The sequence below is a fragment of the Rana temporaria genome, chromosome 2 (assembly GCF_905171775.1).
Source record: "Rana temporaria chromosome 2, aRanTem1.1, whole genome shotgun sequence".
Classification (NCBI taxonomy): Eukaryota; Metazoa; Chordata; class Amphibia; order Anura; family Ranidae; genus Rana; species Rana temporaria.
The window spans coordinates 374,846,943-374,867,980 of NC_053490.1; the positions used below are offsets into that span (position 1 = coordinate 374,846,943).

The following is a 21,038-nucleotide window of genomic DNA, read 5'->3' on the forward strand; positions in this document are numbered from 1 at the left end:
CTTTTACTGGCAGCCAGTGAAGGGTTCTCAACGAAGGTGAGATTGATTCCCATTTTTTTTCCCAGTCACCAGTCTGGCGGCCGTATTCTGAACGACTTGAAGACGGGAGATTTGGTACTTTGGGAGTCCGAGGTACAGGGCGTTAGCATAGTCCAGTCTGGAATTCACGATTGTTCCCACCACGACTGCTACGTCTTCTTTGGGGATAAATGGAATAAGTCTGCGTAGTAGGCGCAACAGATGGTGCGCTCCGCTGACTACTGACCCTATTTGTGCGTCCATTGTCATGAAGGTGTCAAAAATGACCCCGAGACTTTTGACTTTGGAGTTCGGGTTGATGATTTGGCCCAGAATGGGCGGTGGTGTCCAAGTTGTTACCACTTGACTCTTTCGGCTGGCCTGAAACACAAGGAGTTCTGTTTTAGAACTGTTAAGTTTAAGATAGCTCTTGGTGTAATGATTGATAGCTCTGGGATGATGATTCTTTTTGTTGCCGATGCGCAAGTACAGTTGCGTATCGTCTGCATAAGAGTGATAGAGTAGTTCTTGGCTACTGATAATATCAAAGAGAGGGCGAAGATAGATGTTGAAAAGCACCGGTGACAGGGGGGATCCTTGGGGGACTCCACATGACACCGTGCGCTTTTCTGACGTGAAGGAGCCCAATTTGACTGTTTGTGATCGGTTTTCCAGAAAGGAAGAAAACCATGGTAAATCACCTTCTTCACGCCAAATAATAAAAAAAACGGCATGGGTTCCCCCTCCAAGAACATACCAGTCTCTTCGGCCTGGCATGGATTTTAAGGGGAACCCCCACGTCGAAAAAACTGCATGGAGTCCCCCCAAAATCCATATCAGACCCTTATCCGAGTACACAGCCCGGCAGGTCAGTTAAAGTCAGATCACAGTCTAAACTGATCTGACTTTGGCATGCGACTTGTGCTCTGATGAAAGGGGATGGGGACGAGCAAGCACCCTCCTGAACCGTACCATGCCCTCAACATGGGGGGGTGGGTGCTTTGGGGCAGGGGGGCCCTGCGCCCTCCCCACCCCAAAGCACCTTGTCCCTATGTTAATGAGGACAAGGGCCTCCTTCTGACAACTTTGGCCGTTGGTTGTCGGGGTCTTCAGGCAGATCCCTGCCCCCACCCTATGTGAATGAGTATGGGGTACATTATACGCCTACCCATTAATCTAAAAAAAAGTGTAAAAAATAAAACACAGTACACAGGTTTTTAAAGTAATTTTTTACGGCAGCTCTGGCGTCTCTTGCGACTTCTTCTTCCCTCTCCGGCTCTTCTCCCTCTTCTGGCGATATCTTCTGCATCCTCCATTGATGTCTTCTGCCTCTGCCGGTTCTTCTTCCCTCTCCGGGTCTTCTCCGCTAATGTCTTCTAGCCCTCTCCGGTTCTTCTCCCTCTGTCCGCTGTCCTCTGCCGGGTCTTCTCCGCTGTCTTCTCACTCTGTTTCCAGCTCTTTTCCGCTGTCTTCTCGCTCTGCTTTTCTTCCAATGTTGACTCAACGCTCTCTCCCACTCTAATGCTGGGTGTGCAGTGTGCCACTACTTATATTGGCATGAGGCAGGGTCACTGGAGGCCCGCCCCTTATGATGTCACCGCCTGGGGCATGATGGGTGGTGATGTCATAAGGGGCAGGCAAAAGAGCGAGAAGACAGCAGAGAAAACCCGGCAAAAGCAGACGACAGTGGACAGAGGGGGAAGAACCGGAGAGGGCTAGAAGACATGATCGGAGAAGACACAGAGAGGGGAAAAGAACACACAGAAGTCATCAGCGGAGGAGGCAGAAGATGTTGCCGGAAGAGGGAAAAGAAGTCCGACGAGACGCCGGAGCTGCCCTAATAAAAACCTGCCCCAAAGCTCCCACCCCCTATGTTGAGGGCATGCAGGCTAATATGGATTTTGGGGGGGCCCCACGCAGTTTTTTCAGCGTGGGAGTTCCCCTTAAAATCTATGCCAGACTGAAGGGCCTGTTATGCTCTTGGAGGGGGAACCCATGCGTTTTTTTATTTAGCGTGGAGTTCTCCCTAAAGATTCATACCAGACAGTGCCTGGTATTGTCGAGGGATCAAAGTCGGATCCATGTTCATTGAAGTCAGACTTTAAATCGCAGGGCAAAGTCAAATCCAGTCTTGTCAAAATTGCGGCAAAATCGTGTGACTTTGAAGTTGCACCAGTGTGAAAGGGGCCTAAAGGATAATTAAGACATATTGCCTAATGTAAAGGAACACTTTACAGTAGCTTGAAAAAGTATTCATACCCCTTTAAATTATCCACATTTTGTCATGTTACAACCAAAAAAGTAAATACATTTTTGGGGGATTTTATGTGATAGACCAACACAAAGTGGTACATGATTGTGAAGTGAACGGAAAATTATAAATGGTTTTCAATTTTTTTTACAAATAAATATCTGAAAAGTGTGGCGTGCATTTATACTCAGCCCCCTTTACTCTGATACCCCTAACTAAAATCCAGTGGAACCAATTGCCTTCAGAAGTCACCTAATTAGTAAATAGAGTCCACATGTGTGTAATCTAATCTCAGTAAAAAAAACAGCTGTCCTGTCAAGCCCTGTCAAGTTTTTAAAGCAGGGTTAGGTTATAAAAAATATCCCAAGCTTTGAACATCTTACGGAGCCCTGTTCAATCCATCATCTGACTGCTGTTGCACAACTGCAAACCTACCAAGACATGGCCGTCTACCTAAACTGACAGGCCGGGCAAGGAGAGCAGTAATCAGAGAAGCAGCAGACAAGAGGGCCATGGTAACTCTGGAGGAGCTGCAGAGATCCACAGCTCAGGTGGGAGAATCTGTCCACAGGACAACTATTAGTAGTGCACTCCCCAATTCTGTCCTTTATGGAAGAGTTGTTGAAAGAAGGTTCTAAGAAGTCCCGTTTGCAGTTTGCCAGAAGCCATGTGGGAGACACAGCAAACATGTGGAAGCATTTATTGGAGATTTCACATTGCGGGACCATGCTGCAACTGTGAAGCAAGCATTTGCCTCATGGCTACTGTGCAATCCCATTTACCTACATGGGAGAATTTGACAGGTGGTGCCACCTGTCAAAATCAGAATGTTGGGTTAAAATTGCAGTGCAATGTGTGCTTACTCAAGCAAGACCATGTACTCTTGTAGGTAGGCAGTCGGGGTGCGAAAATGGTAAAAACAGGCGGTTGATTCCCTGGCCATCCATCTTAAGGGAACCTAAAGCCTGGTACACACAATGAGATTATCGGACAAATGATCATCTATTTTTTTTTGCATGTTAGGCTCCATATGAAAAATGAAGAGGTTACTAAAGTTATGAAAATTCTTGTATGACAGAATGAAAATTTGGAAAGTGATGTAATGTATTGCATTGTTGCATTGTTATTGTATTTATTTCCTTTTATTTTGCTATGTATATATAAACTTCATATTACAAATAATCATTTAATATAGATGTAGCCCCAACAAGTTTCACAGAGCATTATGTGTTTTCAAAAGATATAGTACAACAGAAGCTGTTATCTATCAGACTGGTTCTCTTTGATTGACACACAGGAAATAAGTCTGGAGGGGGAGTGAAAATGATGAGTCACTTCTATGACTCAAAATTAAGTGGTGTGTAATGTTGGCTATTCAGCTCTGTCGCCAATAGGCTTTTTTCAGCAAAGCAGATAAGGGCAGCCTATAAAACACATTTAAAAGAGCACTGACCTCCTCCTGCTGAAAGAAAAGAACACAAAACACTCAAGTACAACATTTAAAACAAAAAACATTTAGTCCCCACTAAAATAATACTTTTATGGTTGTTTTTTTTTTTTTTTTTCATTTAAAAACTATGATTTAAACATGCTCCACAATGACACTAGGCTGGCTCATAATCACTGATAGACTCATATAAGATTACATATTTTGCAACACTGCATGGCATGTTTTCAAAGTCATATTTCCCCAATAAAATCAGATCATGATTAGTATTTCCTAGTAAGGTCTCTTCTCTCATCTCTTGCTACTGGTAAGACTGTAATTCAACACTCCACAGTATTATCTCAGATACACATGTGGATTCTACAATGAGGTCATATTTTGCATTAGCAGTCAAGTGTCAGATAGCAATGTCCTCATTACAGCTGTTCCTACTGCACTCCCCACCGGACTGCTTCCTCTGTTCTCAATATTATGGACACAGTGTACAATGTGTACCAATTTCAATTCATGGAAGATTTTGATGAATAAAGCGTATAGATGTTGCTGCTTTGTGTGAGAAAGAATCAAGTCCGGGTTTGGAGGGTTGCCAGTTGGCACAGTGTGACCCAAAGGCTGCCTGCTGTCCACCACCACTCTACTTTCTCAAGAACCTTTTTATATTTTTCCTCAATCCAAAAGACCTGGCTCATGGCCCAATGGTTAAAAGTACCGGAGAATGCTCTAATTTTTGTTGATACTGAATAAGGAAGCAGGAAAATAAAAATACGGCTACATACAAAGACATCTTTGTTGGAAAACACTGCTGAAATGGACTACAGAACACTGTTACATAAATAAAAAATAAATAAAGTAAATATTGCGTGAGTGATCAAAATGAGATCAGTAATGACAAGGGATTAAATAAAACCAGAATTTACTGTCGCTGCAAACTGGGTAGGTTCTAGTTAATCCTTGCTTTGCATGCACCTTATAAAGAATATGCATGTCTCAGACAGCAGAGATGAAGTCACTGGGGTGTGGACTATAAAGAATTTTTACCATTCATAGATGGATCAGCAGACACAATTTCATAGCAGACATGAGATATCCTGTGCATTCAACAGGACAAGACTAGAAAAGAACCTCAGGGTAAGAACATTCTAATTATATCTAGCACCCTCCGCATTGTCTCAGTGACCTGGATCCGACTGTACTTGTGTGCTGCAGCAATGAGCATGCTGCTCTAAAACTATGCTGGATATATGGACGCAAGTAGTAAAATGATGATCTATGCACAATAAAGCAGACTGCACTGAATTAATGGCAAAGAGCACTCAAGCTCTTCTATATACACAGGGCTGTTCCCATTCTTGCTGTTATCTGTGTTTGCGTAATAAACGGATGCTCATTGTTTTATCATAAATGTGCACGGAGCAGATAAGGGTTTGTTTAACAATTCAATAAATGGCTGTGCGAATCAACCACTGATAAAAGGTGCTATTTATCCTACACATCCTATTACTACACTTAAACAAATAGGAAGAGGTAAGAAAGAGCCCACCAATACAATTTTGTTATGACAGTGCTCAGCCCTTTAACACTTCCCCTTCCAAATAGTATTTTAGATAGCTGAAACAGCATCTATGCAACAGTGAGCATTAACAACGCTGCTTTTAGGGGCATCTGGAGTTTTATTTTTTTTTCTGCCTTTAAACACCCCTCCATGTTAACCTATGGGGGAAATTAGCTAAAACTGGTGCACACAGAATCTGGTGCAGATGTGCATGGTCGCCAATCAGCTTCTATCTTAACCACATCAATACCGGGCACGTTCACCCCCTTCCTTCCCAGACCAATTTTCAGCTTTCAGCGCTCTCGCACTTTCAATGACAATTGCGCGGTCATGCTACACTGTACCCAAATTAAATTTTTATCATTTTGTTTGCACAAATATTTTTTGCAATATGAGTGAAAGAAGAGCGAAAATTTGGAAAAAAAATATATTTTCTTCTTTCTATTTTAAAAGAAGTCCAATAAAATCTAATTTTTGTCATAAATTTAAGTCAACATTTATTCTGCTACATGTTTTTGGTAAAAAAAATCCTGTTAAGTGTATAATAATTGTTTTGTGTGATCACGGACATATGTACGCAGATGATCATGTACAGATGTGCGCAGGTGATCAGGGACATGTGTGTGCAAATGATCATTGAGACATGTGATTTTACTGTTACATATGTGGAGGACATGTGTTTTGGGGGACATGTATGTTTACTGTGTGTGTTTTACATTGTGGGGACACTAGGCTGGTGATCAGTGAGTAAAAAACAGCTCATACTCACTGATCACCAGCCGGGCTGCAGCGATCCACTCTCCTCTCCTTACCGACAACTTCTGTGTGAGGAGAGCCAATCGCCTAGCAACCGGCTCTGTGTTTACATCACATGACGGCTGTAATTGGACACGGCCGCCATGTGATCAGGAGGGCCAATCATAGAGCCCTCCTGCTGATCTGAGATGCGCCATTTCCGGGTGACATGAGTGCATCGGGATCGCTCCACTGCGTGAGAACGCGCGCGCGTTATCCCCCTCCTTTTGAGGGATGTTCCCGAACATCCTCTCAGAAGGAGAGACTGCCCACCCGGCCGTGGGAAGTAGTTAGGCTTGTTTAATTAGGCTTTGACAATAAAACCTGGAAGCTGATTGATTACTCTGCACAGCTGCACCAAATTCTGTGTGCCCCGGTTTTAGTAAATCTCCTCCTTTGTGTCCATGCACACAGATGCAGTTAAAGGTGTTTAGAGCCAGGGGTGTACATTTACACCCGTCAAGCGTTTTTACTGCTAAAACACTGCAGGCCCAGAGGAAAGGCATTTAGGAGAGCTGAGAAAATGCCCTGTGTGCATGGGGCCTAAAAGCCATATGATTGAACCATGTTGACTAGCTCAGTACTGGATTAAGGGAAAACCTGTCATGATGCAAGATACATCCAAACACCTTGACTTGTTAAATGCTTTAAGAGTGTGTGAACCTCATCATTTACCAGAAGCATAAATTAGTATAAGTTACAAGGTATTATTGACTGTGATTTACCAAAGTTATAACGATACAAACCAAATGTTATATAATCATTTATTTTGCCTGCTTGATCCTGCAGAAAGGTATGACGCATGCATTTGTCTACAGTGTCTTTGGACAATGACAAATAGCAAAGATGACATTTCTAGCCCCCTGTGACCCCCTGGCCTGGGTATATGTCTACATTTAGCTACAATCGAATTGGTTCACATATTAAAACAAGCATGCTATGTTTTCCTTTTATGCAAGGTCACAATGAAATTCAATTTACAGAAGATAATAACTACAGTTGGGAAAGCTAAATAATACTAATTATTGGTATGTTGCAAAAAGATTAAACCAATAATCTTTTCCTCTCTATCTACATCAATTTATGTTCTTAGACTTTCGCTTAACAGATACAGTTCCACAAGGCTGTCATACAATTTGCTACCATTATTTATGAACAATAAAAACCTAAAATTGCAAAGCTATGCATCAGTAATCCTGACTATTGTTTTGTAAGTGATCTGAAGTTATTATAATAGATCATATACAATGTTGGAAATATTAGAAATGGAATAAAAGATGGGCTGTGTTAAACTAACATGATTTGTTTTTATGGGGAAGTAAGGTTCAAATATGGATGATAAACATGCTGCTGACTTAATGTGTTTGGATTCTGCAAAGGCATTTGATATTATTCCTCATAACAAACTACTACAGAAAATGCAGGTGCAAGGAAAATTCAGATGGGTAAAAACCGGCTAAATGACAGAAGCAAAAGATGATTGTACAAGAATTGGCTGAAACCAGAAAAGGTGGATGACAAATCAGTACTGAGCCCTATTTTTTACATCTCTTTATTAATGATCTACTGAAAGAGAATATAATGTTTCCAGTTTTGCTATGAGACACAAAATAAAGTAGAAGTACTAAAACTCAGCAGAATGGTATCATTATACACACAGATCTATAAAAAATGTCATCACGGGCAGTTGAATTGCATATGTACTTTAATGTTGAAAAATGTGAGCTCATATATCCAGGCTGTGGTAATGGCTTTACCTCCTCTGTGTTACATGGTGTATAGCTGGGCAACAATAGATCTGGAGACTTGATTATATTGATTAAAAGTAAACTAATCAACAGCACTTAAATTCAAGCAGCAGCTCCAAAATGTCAAATTAAATCTTGGGATGCATTAAAAAGAAAGTTAAAATGTAATGCTAGTGTAGGACTGCCAATGGTAATTTTGTAAGATCCCATTAACAGTATGGTTTTAGACATCACTCCAAAGAAGGAAAATGAAAGTTTAGATAGGGTTCAAAGGTGGGCAGCCTAATAGAAAGATAGTGTGAATTAGCCCTTAGGGAAATTCTCTATGTGCAGTGATAAATGTTTTACTGCATTGTAAAATGTCTGTCACTGCAAGGGCAAACAGGAAAGAATTGTTTCCTATGCATTCCATTCACACTGCGATGTAGACTAAGGCTGTGTAGCAGGGTGCCTCTATAAAATGCAGACATTCTGCATTTTATTGCACTGCACCACATGACATTGCGCTGCTTTACATTGGCATGAATGAAATGTATGTTTCGTACACTTTGTACACTTCATATAAAGTTTGTACAAAAAAGTTGAGCCATGTGATGCATTTGAATCGCGTACCACACTGCCTCGTACTGCAGTCAGCAACGGACTGCTGCCGGAGTGGTAAAGTGTTCAGATAGAGTGAATTCTCCCTTAGAATGATAGGTTATAAATGACAAAGCAAGTTTAGTCTGGAAAACAAATTCTAGGCAATTATCATAACAAATATATTCATGGTCTATATAAAAAATTGGAAAATTAACTATATAAAAAATTGGAAAATTAACTCATCCTAATAGGGCTAATTTACTAAAGGCAAATATGCTATTCACTTAGCAAGGGAAGCTGCAATTTGCATGTGATTGGCTTCACCAGGTTCACTAAGCCTGGGACAAATTCCCTTGCAAAGAAAAAAAAAAAAACAGCAATTTTGCTTGCCCGTGATTGGACAATGTAAGTCAGCAGAGCTTCTCATTCACTAAGCTCTGGGGAAAATTTCCTTGCAAAGCACAACTTCACACGACGTGCTGAAAAAAAACGAAGTTCAATGCTTCCAAGCATGCGTCGACTTGATTCTGAGCATGCGCGGGTTTTGAACCAATGCTTTTGTGTACTAACCATCGGTTTTGATCTATCGGTCAGCCGTTCATCGGTTCGATTTTAAAGCAAGTTCTCTAATTTTTGTCCGAAGGACAACAGACCGATGGGCCGTACACACGGTCGGTTTGGACCGGATGAAACTGAACTTCAGTCCGTTTTCATCGGTTTGGATCGGTCGTGTGTACGCGGCCTAACAGGAAACCCCCTGTTAGGTCATTTGGGAATCTCTTTGGGAAGATCTTTCTTCACTTCCTGTTCTGTACACACAACAGGAAGCTAGAAAAAATCTCTCCAAAGTGAGGGAAATCCCCTCTCATGCCCTGTACACACGATCGGGCTTTAGCCCGACCAAACTCACATCGGAATTCTGACAGAATTCCATCGGAGGAAAAGAGAACATGTTCTCTATGTAATCTCCGATGGAATTCATTGGAATTTCCGATGGGGCATACACACAGACAGACTTTTTCCATCGGAAATTCCACTTGTGTGTACGAGGCCTTAGACAGCATTTACCAGAACAAATGTCCCCAGTGGAAGAATTCTCTCTGCTTCCTTTCCTGTTGTTGGTGACCACTCAACATTTTGGACTTTCCCTTATTTTTGTTCTGGGTAACAATGATCACCAGGACATATAGAGAGGGTGAATTTCCTTAGCAGGGACACAGACAGCAATATAAATCTGACAGGGGTTGTAAGCTCCCACTACTCTATCCAAAACTAAAAAAAACACTTTATATAGTAGGATATTCCACAATTAATGTAGACGTGGTAGGATTAATAATGTGTAAAAAAAATAACCAACCAGAAGTCATATTACAGATGGAGTTTTGTGAGCTCGGTAAGCCCCTGGCTTTTTATATAAATTGAAAACTCCAACAGCAAGATTTTCCTGGTGACGCGCTGTGAAACTACTACTACAGCAAGGGAACACAAAGAGAACCCAGAAACTGGGTAAAAAGACCCTTGTGTGAAAAAATAAATGAATATGGGGGAAGGGGAGGTGATTAGAACAAAACAAAATATATAATGCGTAACAAAGTGTGACAAACTATATAAAGCAACTAGACAGTAATATAAACTGATGCAGTGGTGTGGGTATACAAGCAGGTATAAAAAATAGATAACTCAAAGAATCCCCTGAAGAAGTCACGTGGTGTGACGAACACGCGTCGGGAACAGGAGCACCAGAGCCGACACGGACTGACAGCGGTGAGACGAGCTCGCTGCTCGTAGGTTTTGGCTGTTGTCCTACACTCTAAATGTGAGTTTTTTACTTTTTGCTACCTAGTCTTAATACATTTTTATACGGTACTGCACCATGGGTCTCCCTCTTTTTTCTTCCACCAATACCCTTTGAGTACCTACTGAGACCAGTTTCAGGGTTCTCTTTGTGTTCCCTTGCTGTAGTTAGTAGTTTCACAGCGCGTCACCATCACCTATCCATATTTGTTTTTTTCTGTTTAAGGCAGACCACCAGGTGATTGCAGCAGTGCCCCCTAGTGTTAAGCACCGATAGCGCAAGAGTCTCACCATTTTCAGCAAGATTTTCCTGCCTTACGGCAAATCTAAATACATTTTTTTTATATAATGCTACCCCTCCAAATTTGTATATATATATATATATATATATAAATATGTAAACACATACATCATATATATGTAAATCATCTAAAAACATCATCCAATGTAAAACAACATGCTCCTGTGTGTGCAAAAGTTATTCTGTGTAGGCATCAGAATAACTTTCCATTCAATCAGCCTTCCAACCTCTCAGTTCCTCTCTCCTCTGCTTATTTATTTGTATGCCCCAGACAACAAAGCAACAGAGAGGTTCCATCCATATTGCAGCAGGCTGATTGAACACTGCATTGCTCGTATGTTTCCATGTTGAACTTCCACTATCCAGTATGAGTGAGAGCGATAAAACCAAATTTAACACACCTGCTCCCCAATCACACCTGAGACCTTGTAACACTAACGAGTCACATGAAAACATGAAGGTAAAATGTATAATTGGGCCCAATTTTTACATTTTCACTTAGGGGTGTACTCACTTTTGTTTTCAGCAGTTTAGACATTAATGACTGTGTGTTGAGTTCATTTGAGTGGACAGCACATTTACACTGCCATACAGGCTGTACAATCACTACTTTACATTGTAGCAAAGTGTAATTTCTTCATTGTTGTCACATTAAATATAATATATATAATAAATAATAATAATAATAATAAAATATTTACAAAAATGTGAGGGTGTACTTACTTTTGTCAGATACTGTGTGTATACATATATATATATATATATATATATATATATATATTTCCTCAATGCCTTTTTTTTCCTTTTGTGTCTGCATCCTTAAGGCCGGACATATCAAGATCTGACTTCAGTTGAACAACCGGAGAAAGAGAAGTGGTGTGGCATTTTTGGGGGCTGGGCAGAGATGTCTGTATTAGACTGTAATCTGTCCAATAAATTGAGATATAGATGCAGAGAATTCTGCTTTAGTCAAATAGGCTGCATGTTGTGTACCTGAAATAGAGCTAGACTCAGATGTTGAGACCAGTGTCAGAGCCAGTTCTTGCTCTGGTGCAAGGGACACATCGTCACTCTGAAGTTGAGTGTTGTGTGGGCTTTCAGCAGAGTGAATTCTCATGTGCGATTTTGCATCGTCCTGATCTCCACTATAGCTTCAAATTAGGGTATTTGTCTGTGGGGTATCCGCAGAATATAGTGCAGATTTTTGGTTAAAGGAGTTCTCCAAGCTAAAACTTTTAACCCCCGCTGTGCCCGGGCTGTAAAACTATACAAAATAAACTTTCACTTACCTGCCTACGATCCCCCGTTGTTCCGATATCGCCGTCCCGTTCTCCGGTCCCGGTCTGTTCCACTTCCTGCGGGTCGGTGACTCACAGTGCGCTCAGCCTATGAGCGGCCGCAGCAATGTCCCGTCGTAGCCGTTGATAGGCTGAGCGCACTGTGAGTCACCGACCCGCAGGAAGTGGAACAGACCGGGACCGGAGAACGGGACGGCGATATCGGAACAACGGGGGATCGTAGGCAGGTAAGTGAAAGTTTATTTTGTATAGTTTTACAGCCCGGGCACAGCGGGGGTTAAAAGTTTTAGCTTAGAGAACTCCTTTAAGCGTGTTTATAAGGAGTACACAGTAACCCAGAGTAGACAGTTCTGTAATGAATCCTTGTGGTAAAAAGTCACGAGGAAACACCTGAGTACCTTATAAGGGATCTAAATGGTGTTAAAGAAGTTTTGACCAGTTGTGTGATGTAATTCCTGTCCATCCATCTGAGACTAAAGCCCTGTACACACGGCCGGGAATCTCGTCAGGAAAAAAACATTGTTTTTTCTGACGAGATTCCCGGCAAGCTTTCCTTGCTGGCCAAGTGTACACACGGCCATTCAAAAGAATGACTGACAGTGACGTCATCGACTATGACGAGCATGAGCCACCATCTTGCTACACCCTACACTAAGCCTTGGAAGCTACCGCTCATGCGCCGAAGTCTCATCGAGCATGCGCGGGTTTCCATGGAGGCAGGTAAGTATACATACGCTCGGGTTTCTCGACAAGAAAACACTGCCGAGAATCCCAACGAGAAAATAGATAGCAGGTTCTCTATTTTTCTCGTCTAGATTCCCGGCAGTTTTCTCGGTGAAAAACCATACACACGCATGGCTTTCTCAGCAAAAAGCTCTGCCAGCAGTTTTTTTTGCTGAGCAGTTGAATTTTAGCAATTAAGCTTGAAAAGTTTACACTGAGTACATTCCAAACAAAGCCACATTTTTTCAGTAATGGTCAAAGATACAGGACGACCCTGTTTTTTCTTTCCACAACACTGGGTTGTAAATTGCCCGGGCTTTGTCGATCACAGTGGGCATACCCCTGAAGGAGTCTTCAGGTACTGGGTTCCAAAGTGGTGGACCATGCCCCTGGACCTGTATAACACCCTGCAACTAACGCAACAAGTTGCACCAAGTGCCAAGGTGACCGCCCATACAGCATCCAGTGCCCGAAGCAACATTACAGTCCCTCTGCAAATCGTGGAGTCCAGGTACGGTTCCCAAGGTGTGCTTACTCATCTGGATACACTGGTTCTATGCTGGTCTTAGAAGACAGTGAAGGTTTGACTAAAGATACAGAAGATAAAAAAATCAAGCTAAGGGTGAATTTCTTCATGAAGGGAAAAAGGTCCATCACTTTGAGGCACTCACAGAGTTGGGTAGGGTTACAGGCAAGATGCCCAGTGGGTATGTTCGCTAAAGCTTTGCCAGTGTCTAATCAATGAAGGTACACGCCTATAAGCTGTGGTGTGTGAAAATGTTGCATGTGTCCTGTACATTACAATTAAAATAATATAATTTTATATTAAATAAGTAGGTAGCCCTCCAGGGCTGGTGCAAGGATTTTTGACACCCTAGGCAAAACCTTATTTTGTGCCCCCCTGGCTTCACCCCTGATTCCACCCCATTTCCCTGCCCATGTATACCCCACCTTTTTAATGAAGTCATCAAATGCAGCCTCACCAGCGCCCATCAATGCAGCCTCCCCAGTGCCCATCAATGCAGCCTTCCAGCATCCATCAATGCAGCCTACCAGCATCCATCAATGCAGCTTCACCAGCGCCCATCAAATGCAACCTCACCAGCGCCCAACCACGGCAGCCTTCCAGCGCCCATGAGTGCAGCCTACCAGTGCCCATCAATGAATGTTTGCCTGCTTCCATTTATTCAGGAGTCAGGACACAGTCCTCTGCCGCCGCTGCGCCTCTGACACTATGTGTGAACAGAGCGGCAGCTGCCTGCTGATGCTGAGACTTGGTTGCTTGCTGCAGAGAGAAGAGAGTAGAAACACAAGTGGTTGGGCGCCTTAGGCAGCAGTGTGCCCTAGGCGGCTGACTAGTTTGCCTAGGGGTAGCAACGGCCCTGTAGCCCTCACAAAGTCAGTAGAATCAGCAGTTCACCAGTTTATGAATGGTTTAAATATTGAATGTAGATCCCTAATTTGTGAGTTGTAGGATTCTCAGCAAATTGGCCAAATGTATATGTTTGACATAGAATCAATTTGCTTATCACTCATCCCCACTGGTAATATTTAATTATTTTGTGAATTCTTCCCTGCTTGCCAGAGTTTACAGTGAGCACCTTATGCTTGCACATAGATTACTTTGACATTTAAACTATAAAGGGGTTTCTGGCTTATTAAATCCAAGTAATACAGTGACAGACTATAATTATCAATATAACTTGTATACCATAGATATTGTGAAGATAATGTACCATGGAAATAAAGACTATTCACTTAACAAAGTGAATGCTTGCATTAAAAGTGAAAATGAATTTAGCTTAGTAAATGAAGCAAAACAGTGTCTAATTCAATCAACTAATCACATGCAAGAACAAATTCTGCTTTTAATTTCCCTATCACATGACTGGTTATTAAAAGTGGACATAGATTCACCTTATTTACATTGACTTTGCTAGGTGGACAGCCTTATTAGGTGGACAGTTTTACCTCTCCATATTGCACCACATACCTCCGATCATTTTGGCTGATGAATCCCTCATTCAAACGTTCCACAAAATTTGCTAGCATAGAACTTGCATCATTGGCAAAATCCAAATCCCGAATCTCAGATACAGGTACAGAAACAATAGCGAATGCTTCCTTATCTTCTTTTGTGGGACAGGTACCCAGCTAAGCAAAACAAAAAAGAAATATTGGTAATGACAGAATCAGACCGTGCAAAGAACACTAACAACTAGGTAATATGCTCTATAACATCATGTTTGGAAAGATTTTAAAACTTTTAAAGGTTAACTGTAAGGGCAAAATATGATAGCTATCATTATTAGCTTGGGTTTTAAAAGTGTAAAGTCCAGGGGTGTCATCTTTTTTCATATATTAGAGCAGTGGTTCTCAACCTGGGGGTCGGGACCCCCTCTGGGGTCAAATGACGATTTGCCAGGGGTCACCGAATCCTGGGCTGTTCCTGAAGCCCACACCGCTCTCCTAGTCTTTTTGCAACCGCCCAGCAGGGCTGTCCCTGGAGCCTGCGGCCGCCCACTCAGCCTCTTCACAGCCACCCACTCAGTTCATGACATAGCTGGGGGCAGAGATTAGAGGTCAGCTGACTGGTAAAGAATGAAGTGGGAGGGGCTGGAGGAGACCCTATGTCCTGATTTCAGCATAGGTGTCACTGCTGCGAGACACCACAAAGTCGGAGACACAGTGAGTAACACTACCTGTGATTATAGTTGCCATTAAACAACAAGAAAGACGGCTAGAGAGAGTGATGGGGGAAAAAAATTAGGATAGAGAGATAAAAGGGAAAGAAAGGAGAACAAAGAGAAAAAGTGGTACATTCTAAAATGTAGCATAATGGGATTTAATACCGTATGAGTGGAAGGGACTCAGGGAGGGCAAAATGTCCCTGGGTTAGGGGCACAAATTACTTGTCTTGCCTTGGGTGCTGACAACCCACGCTACGAAATCATTTTACTGTTAGGGGTCCCCACAACTTGGGAAATTTTATCAAGGGGTCACGGCACTAGAAGGTTGAGAACCACTGTATTAGAGCCTGGTGAGTCACTAAACTGGGGTAAGTATATACTACATACTTTATGATGGGGTTGGTGAAGTAAAGTGTAGTGAAGTAAGGATAAGAATGATAGACCTTCACTTGCACCCTTAACCACTTGGGTACCAGTCTATAATACCCCTTCATTACCAAAACATAATTAGGTTTACAGTGCTGTTTTATTGGAAACAACATAAACACAGAGCCAGGAAAATACAGCGTAACCATGTTGCACCCCTTTCTTGTCCAGGCCATATTTCTCAGTCATGCAACACTGTACCCAAAATCATTTGTTTGTGTTATGTAAAAAATACAGTGTTTTGTTACTATCTAAAGGATAAAAGACCAACAAGTTTTAAAAAACCTTTCTCTTAATTTCTGTAAAATAAAAATGCCCCTTTTTTGGAAAGAAGACATCCTAAGGTGATCTCATTTGTCACCTTTTTTTTAAACCTTCTGGTTCTGTGGGAGTAAAATGTGGAGCTTGGTAATGGTGCACTGGACACAGCACATACAGGTCACAATAGGGAGGAGAAAAAATATGTGCAATGTACAGGTCACATACAGTGTGAGCATGGAGATGAGGGGGTTAATGTAGAGGTCACATATAGAGCGAGAATGGAGATGAAGGGGTTAATATACAGATGTGCAAGATAAGTTAGGTTACTATACAGGTCACATAGACAGATGTATGGGGGGTGAATGGATTTAACTTTACTTAATTGTGCTGTCATGATCTCTACCATGCTCAGGAACCAATGAATGAATCATTCATTCATTAGTTCCTTCGAAAGGAATAGGAGGGCTCCTAGATATAATCAGCTGAGGGTGCAGATCCACTCAGATTGGCTCTGTACATAGTACAGTACAGTCATTTACTCCATTGAACTCTGCACTCCAGCCTTCTCTGTGACTGGCCGAATGTGCCCCAAGCCTAGTTCTGGATCCTGCATGAATCCCGGAAGTCGCCTGTGATACAGGACGCTGACAGCATGGAGAAATAAAGCTGAAATACCATCTGAACTGCAGAGGTCTATATCTGACTCCACTGGACTCCCCTGCGCTGAACATAAAGAATTTTAAATGTGAGTGTTTTAATGCATCTGGCTATTAAATTCTAAACAGTCTTACTAAGAGGCGCCTGTTGCTTTGTTTTTCTCTGTACATAGTGCCTGTGAACATAGGTGAACATCTGAGGATGCCTTGGTTTACTGGCATTAAAGAAAAATTGCAGTCTGCTCACATCATTTGTAATAAAAAGATCTTTGCCATTATGAAGCTTCCCTCCAACCACTTTGCATATTATTTTATATATACTGTGATTTTGTACTTTTCAAATATGCTGCAGAAATCTCCCTCCACTGAGCCTGGCTGCAACCAATTTAACTGTAGGCAGCTGAAGCTGCTGCCTGTTAACTTCCTGGATTTACACAGAGGCACACCTCCAGCTTTGCAGCCCTGCAGCTCTCATTGGCCCTTGTATGACTCATCCCCCATCCCTTCCTGGAAAACTCTCACAAGAGAGAGAGAGAGTTGTGTGTGATGTCATAAGCCTAGGATTTTTACCAGATAAGAAACAGGAAGTGGGCTGTATAAGGTATTTACTGGCAGAAAAAAAAACGTTTTACTATCCAAAGTTAAAACAACAAGGGCAGAGGATTTAATACATGGAAAGTTGAAAAAATTACTAAAGGTCTGCTTTAAAATAGTTTCAAACTCAAATAAAGATTACTGCCAGCGCCTCTGTTCTAACTAAGCCATACTAGACTGTGTACATGTTTGTATAAAATTGTGCCTGTAAATACCTTTTTTCAGTTTGTTTCTGGCCGGTCACCTGACCTATGGCTGCTCTCCTCCCCCAATCTTAAGGCTACAGTCGCAAGGGCAGAGATCCCCCTCTGACGTCAGCCAGAAGGTCACGTGACCGCTGTGCTGTCTGCTCAGCCCCTCCCACTGTAGCCCTTAGATCGGGGGAGGAGAGCGGCTGGAGGTCACGTGACTGGCCAGATACTAACTGAAATAAGGTATTTACAGGCACAATTTTATGCACACATGTACACAGTGTAGTATGTCTTAGTAAAGCAGAGGATCTGGCAGTAATCTTTAACTTTACTGCCAGCTACTAATAGTGGCAGGAGGGGAGGGGCAAGGGAGAGATTGGCTCACACACAAGAGCTGACAGGCAGGGAGGGAGAGGGAGAGAGAAAAGCAGCAGGATGACGGAGCACGTAACCTGACCACGGTATCATGGATCAGCAGCCATGATTACCATGGTCAGCACACTAAGGGGGACACAGGAATAGGCAGGATCAACCAGGTTTTCTACAGCATAGAAAAGGGAAGATTAGATAGCACAAGCACTGTGCTGTTTAACCTTCTTTTTTAGGGTTACAACCTCTTTAAAGGGGTTGTAAAGGTTAGTTTTTTATTTTCTAAATAGGTCCCTTTTAAGCTAGTGCATTGTTGGTTCCCTTACCTTTTCCTTCGATTTCCCTTCTAAATGTTTTTTTTCTTTGTCTGAATTTCTCACTTCCTGTTCCTCCTCAGTAAGCTTGCCCCCATCCTCCAAGCCGTTCTGGCTGGGGGTTTGTCAGAGTGCTTGCCCCCTCCCTTGGGATTACATCCCTAGTCCTAAGGGAGGGGGCGAGCACGCTGACTAATCCCCAGCCAGAATGGCTCGGATGATGGGGGCAAGCTTACTGAGGAGGAACAGGAAGTGAGAAATTTAGACAAAGAAAAAAAAACATTTAGAAGGGAAATCGAAGGAAAAGGTAAGTGAACCAACAATACACTAGCTTAAAGGAACCTATTTAGAAAATAATAAACCAACCTTTAAAACCCCTTTAATGAGCAGAACAGCTGCCTGACAGAGTGTAATCCAGTGTTTTTTTTTTATCAACAGCCCTGGGTAAATAACCGCCCACCACTGTTTTTAAATGTACAGCAGAACAAAAGTGATTAACAGGTCAGCAGCCCTCATATTTCTGTTCAGAAAGAAAAAAAATAATCCAAAATATCGGCAAAGAATGAATGTAATTACCATAAGACGTATTGGTCTTTCTTCATCAACATCTATGGGGACATTGGTGCTCTGAATCCAAGTGTTGGTGCACAGATGTCTTAATCTCACAAACGAGTTCCTAAAAAATGATTCAGACAGTTAAACTCACTCTAGAAACAGAAAATTGCTAAACTGAGATCTTTTTCTTTTAAATTTGATTATTTTTCTATCACTCAGCATACACATGCATATACGGTAATATGACTGACTAAATCTAGCCATACATGGTTCAGCTGGCTGAATGAAAAAAACTGAAATAGTAAATTATACGCTGCGCTTTGGAATATTACACAATAAATGCGTGCTGAAGATTAAAACAAACACATGTAGTGTTAATGTGACATATGTGACATAGATGTGATATGACCAAAATAAAAACAATAATTATGTAAATTTTAAACATTAATAATAAAGTGTTCATGTGCATCCAAGTGCTTTGTAACACAGATAGAAGTATCCAGTGGTCTATAGGGAACAACACTAGTCCCACTTTAAATAGCAAAAATTAATAAATGAAAAAAAAAATGATTTCCCCCATCCACACATTCAAGGTTGATGAAGGAATCCTCCCCTCTGTATTTGTAGTCTAAGGCTGGGTTCACACCAATGCCAATTGGATGCAGGTTTCGCATGGCAGGGGAGTGTGACCGGCTCTCAATGGAGTCAGTTCACACAGCTCCGGGACAGCCGTGTTCCACATTGGAAAAGGGTCCTGTGCGTCTTTGGCTCAGTTTTAGTTGCAAATTTAGGCAACAATTTGGACCTGATTTGCACCTGAATCGGTGTACAGGGACGATCTGGACCCCCTGCTGTGACCCACAGCCACACCAATGTGAACCCAGCCTAACAGTGGGACTCCCCTGCCATCATCGGCATTTGCGCTGATCAAAGCCGAATTTTTCATCAAGCCGGTTCATGAGAAGTCAATTGATAGATGGATGTCTCGTGAACTAGAATGGCCATAGATGGATTGAAATTCAGAAGTTCAGCAGGAACCAGATGAATTGAGGTCCATGTATGGCCAGCTTTACTTACTGCTAGAGGATATTTACTCAATAAATTGAGGAAAGATTCACTTCAATTATCGAATCATATGAAAAACAATCTACTGTTTATTTTCTTTAATTTGCACATAATTGAATTTTTAAAGGAAACACGGCTACGATTTATTGAGTGAAGAATTTAAACTCCTAGTAAATCAACCTCAATAAATGCATCCCATAAAAGAGAATACATAGTGACATTGCACTTGCATTCCCTACCCATTTGTCATGGTAGGAGCAAAGATAATGCTTGGGATACAAACTCAAAATATTTTGTTGATCTATTGGCATAGGATCATCAGCAATATTGATTGTGTACCCACCAAACAATAACATTTTACATATGCAAACAAGCATTAGGAGTTTTTCGGTACGCTGGATAAAAGTGACTACAGGAAGAGTTGAACACATAGCTTCAAATAATAAAAAAGCTGTTCGCAATTCATTTTTCTGAAATGTTTTGAAACTATATTAGAACAGAAAGAACAGCTTAACCACTTCCCACCCGGTCAGTAGTAAATTGACGTCCAGGAAGTGGTTTCGTTATCCTGACTGGACGTCTATTGACGTCCTGCAGGATAACAGTCGCCGCGCGCCCGGGGGGCGTGCATCGCGGCGATTGGTGGTGCAGTGTGTCAGTCTGACACACCGCTACACCGATCTCGGTAAAGAGCCTCCGGCGGAGGCTCTTTACCACGTGATCAGCCGTGTCTAATCATGGCTGATCACAATGTAAACAGGAAGAGCCGCTGATCAGCTTTTCCTCATTCGCGTCTGACAGACACAAGTAGAGGAGAGCCGATCGGCTGCTCTCCTGACAGGGTGGGTATGTGCTAGTTTATCAGCGCAGCCCCCCCCTCGGATCACCGCACAGGACCACCAGCATGCCGCCAGGACCACCAGGGATGGGCATTTACACTGGACCACCAGGTATGCCCCCTAGACCACCAGGGAATGCCAATCTGTGCCAAGGCAGCTGCCAATCAATGCTCAGGCAGCTGCCAACCAGTGCCACTCAAAATCCCTGCCAGTGCCCACCCAAAATCCCTGCCAGTGCCAGTGCCACTAGGGATACCCATCAGTGCTGCATATCAGTGCCGCATGTCAGTGCCCATTAGTGCCATGTATCGATGCCCATCAGTGCCGCCTATCAGTGCCCAGCAGTGCCGCCTATCAATGCCACCCATATATACCCACCATTGCAGCCTTTCAGAAACAATCAGTGTAGCTTGTCAGTGCCAATTAGTGCCACCCATGAGTGCCCATCAGTGCCACCTATCAATGCCCATCAGTGCTGCATATCAGTGCCACCCAACAGTGCCTCCTACCAGTGCCCATCAGTGCCGCATATCAGTGCCCATCAGTGCCACCTCATTGGCGCTGCCTCA

General features: G+C 42.4%; 1 protein-coding gene across 1 annotated transcript in view; it reads right to left on the bottom strand.

Annotated features, from left to right (window-relative positions):
• The window catches only part of ITPR3 (inositol 1,4,5-trisphosphate receptor type 3), a 385,035-nt gene that overhangs the window by 249,794 nt on the left and 114,203 nt on the right, over positions 1-21,038 (bottom strand). Inside the window, 2 exon segments of the mRNA XM_040339415.1 lie at positions 14,503-14,663; positions 18,587-18,686. Of these exon segments, the coding sequence (XP_040195349.1) occupies positions 14,503-14,663; positions 18,587-18,686 (261 nt within the window).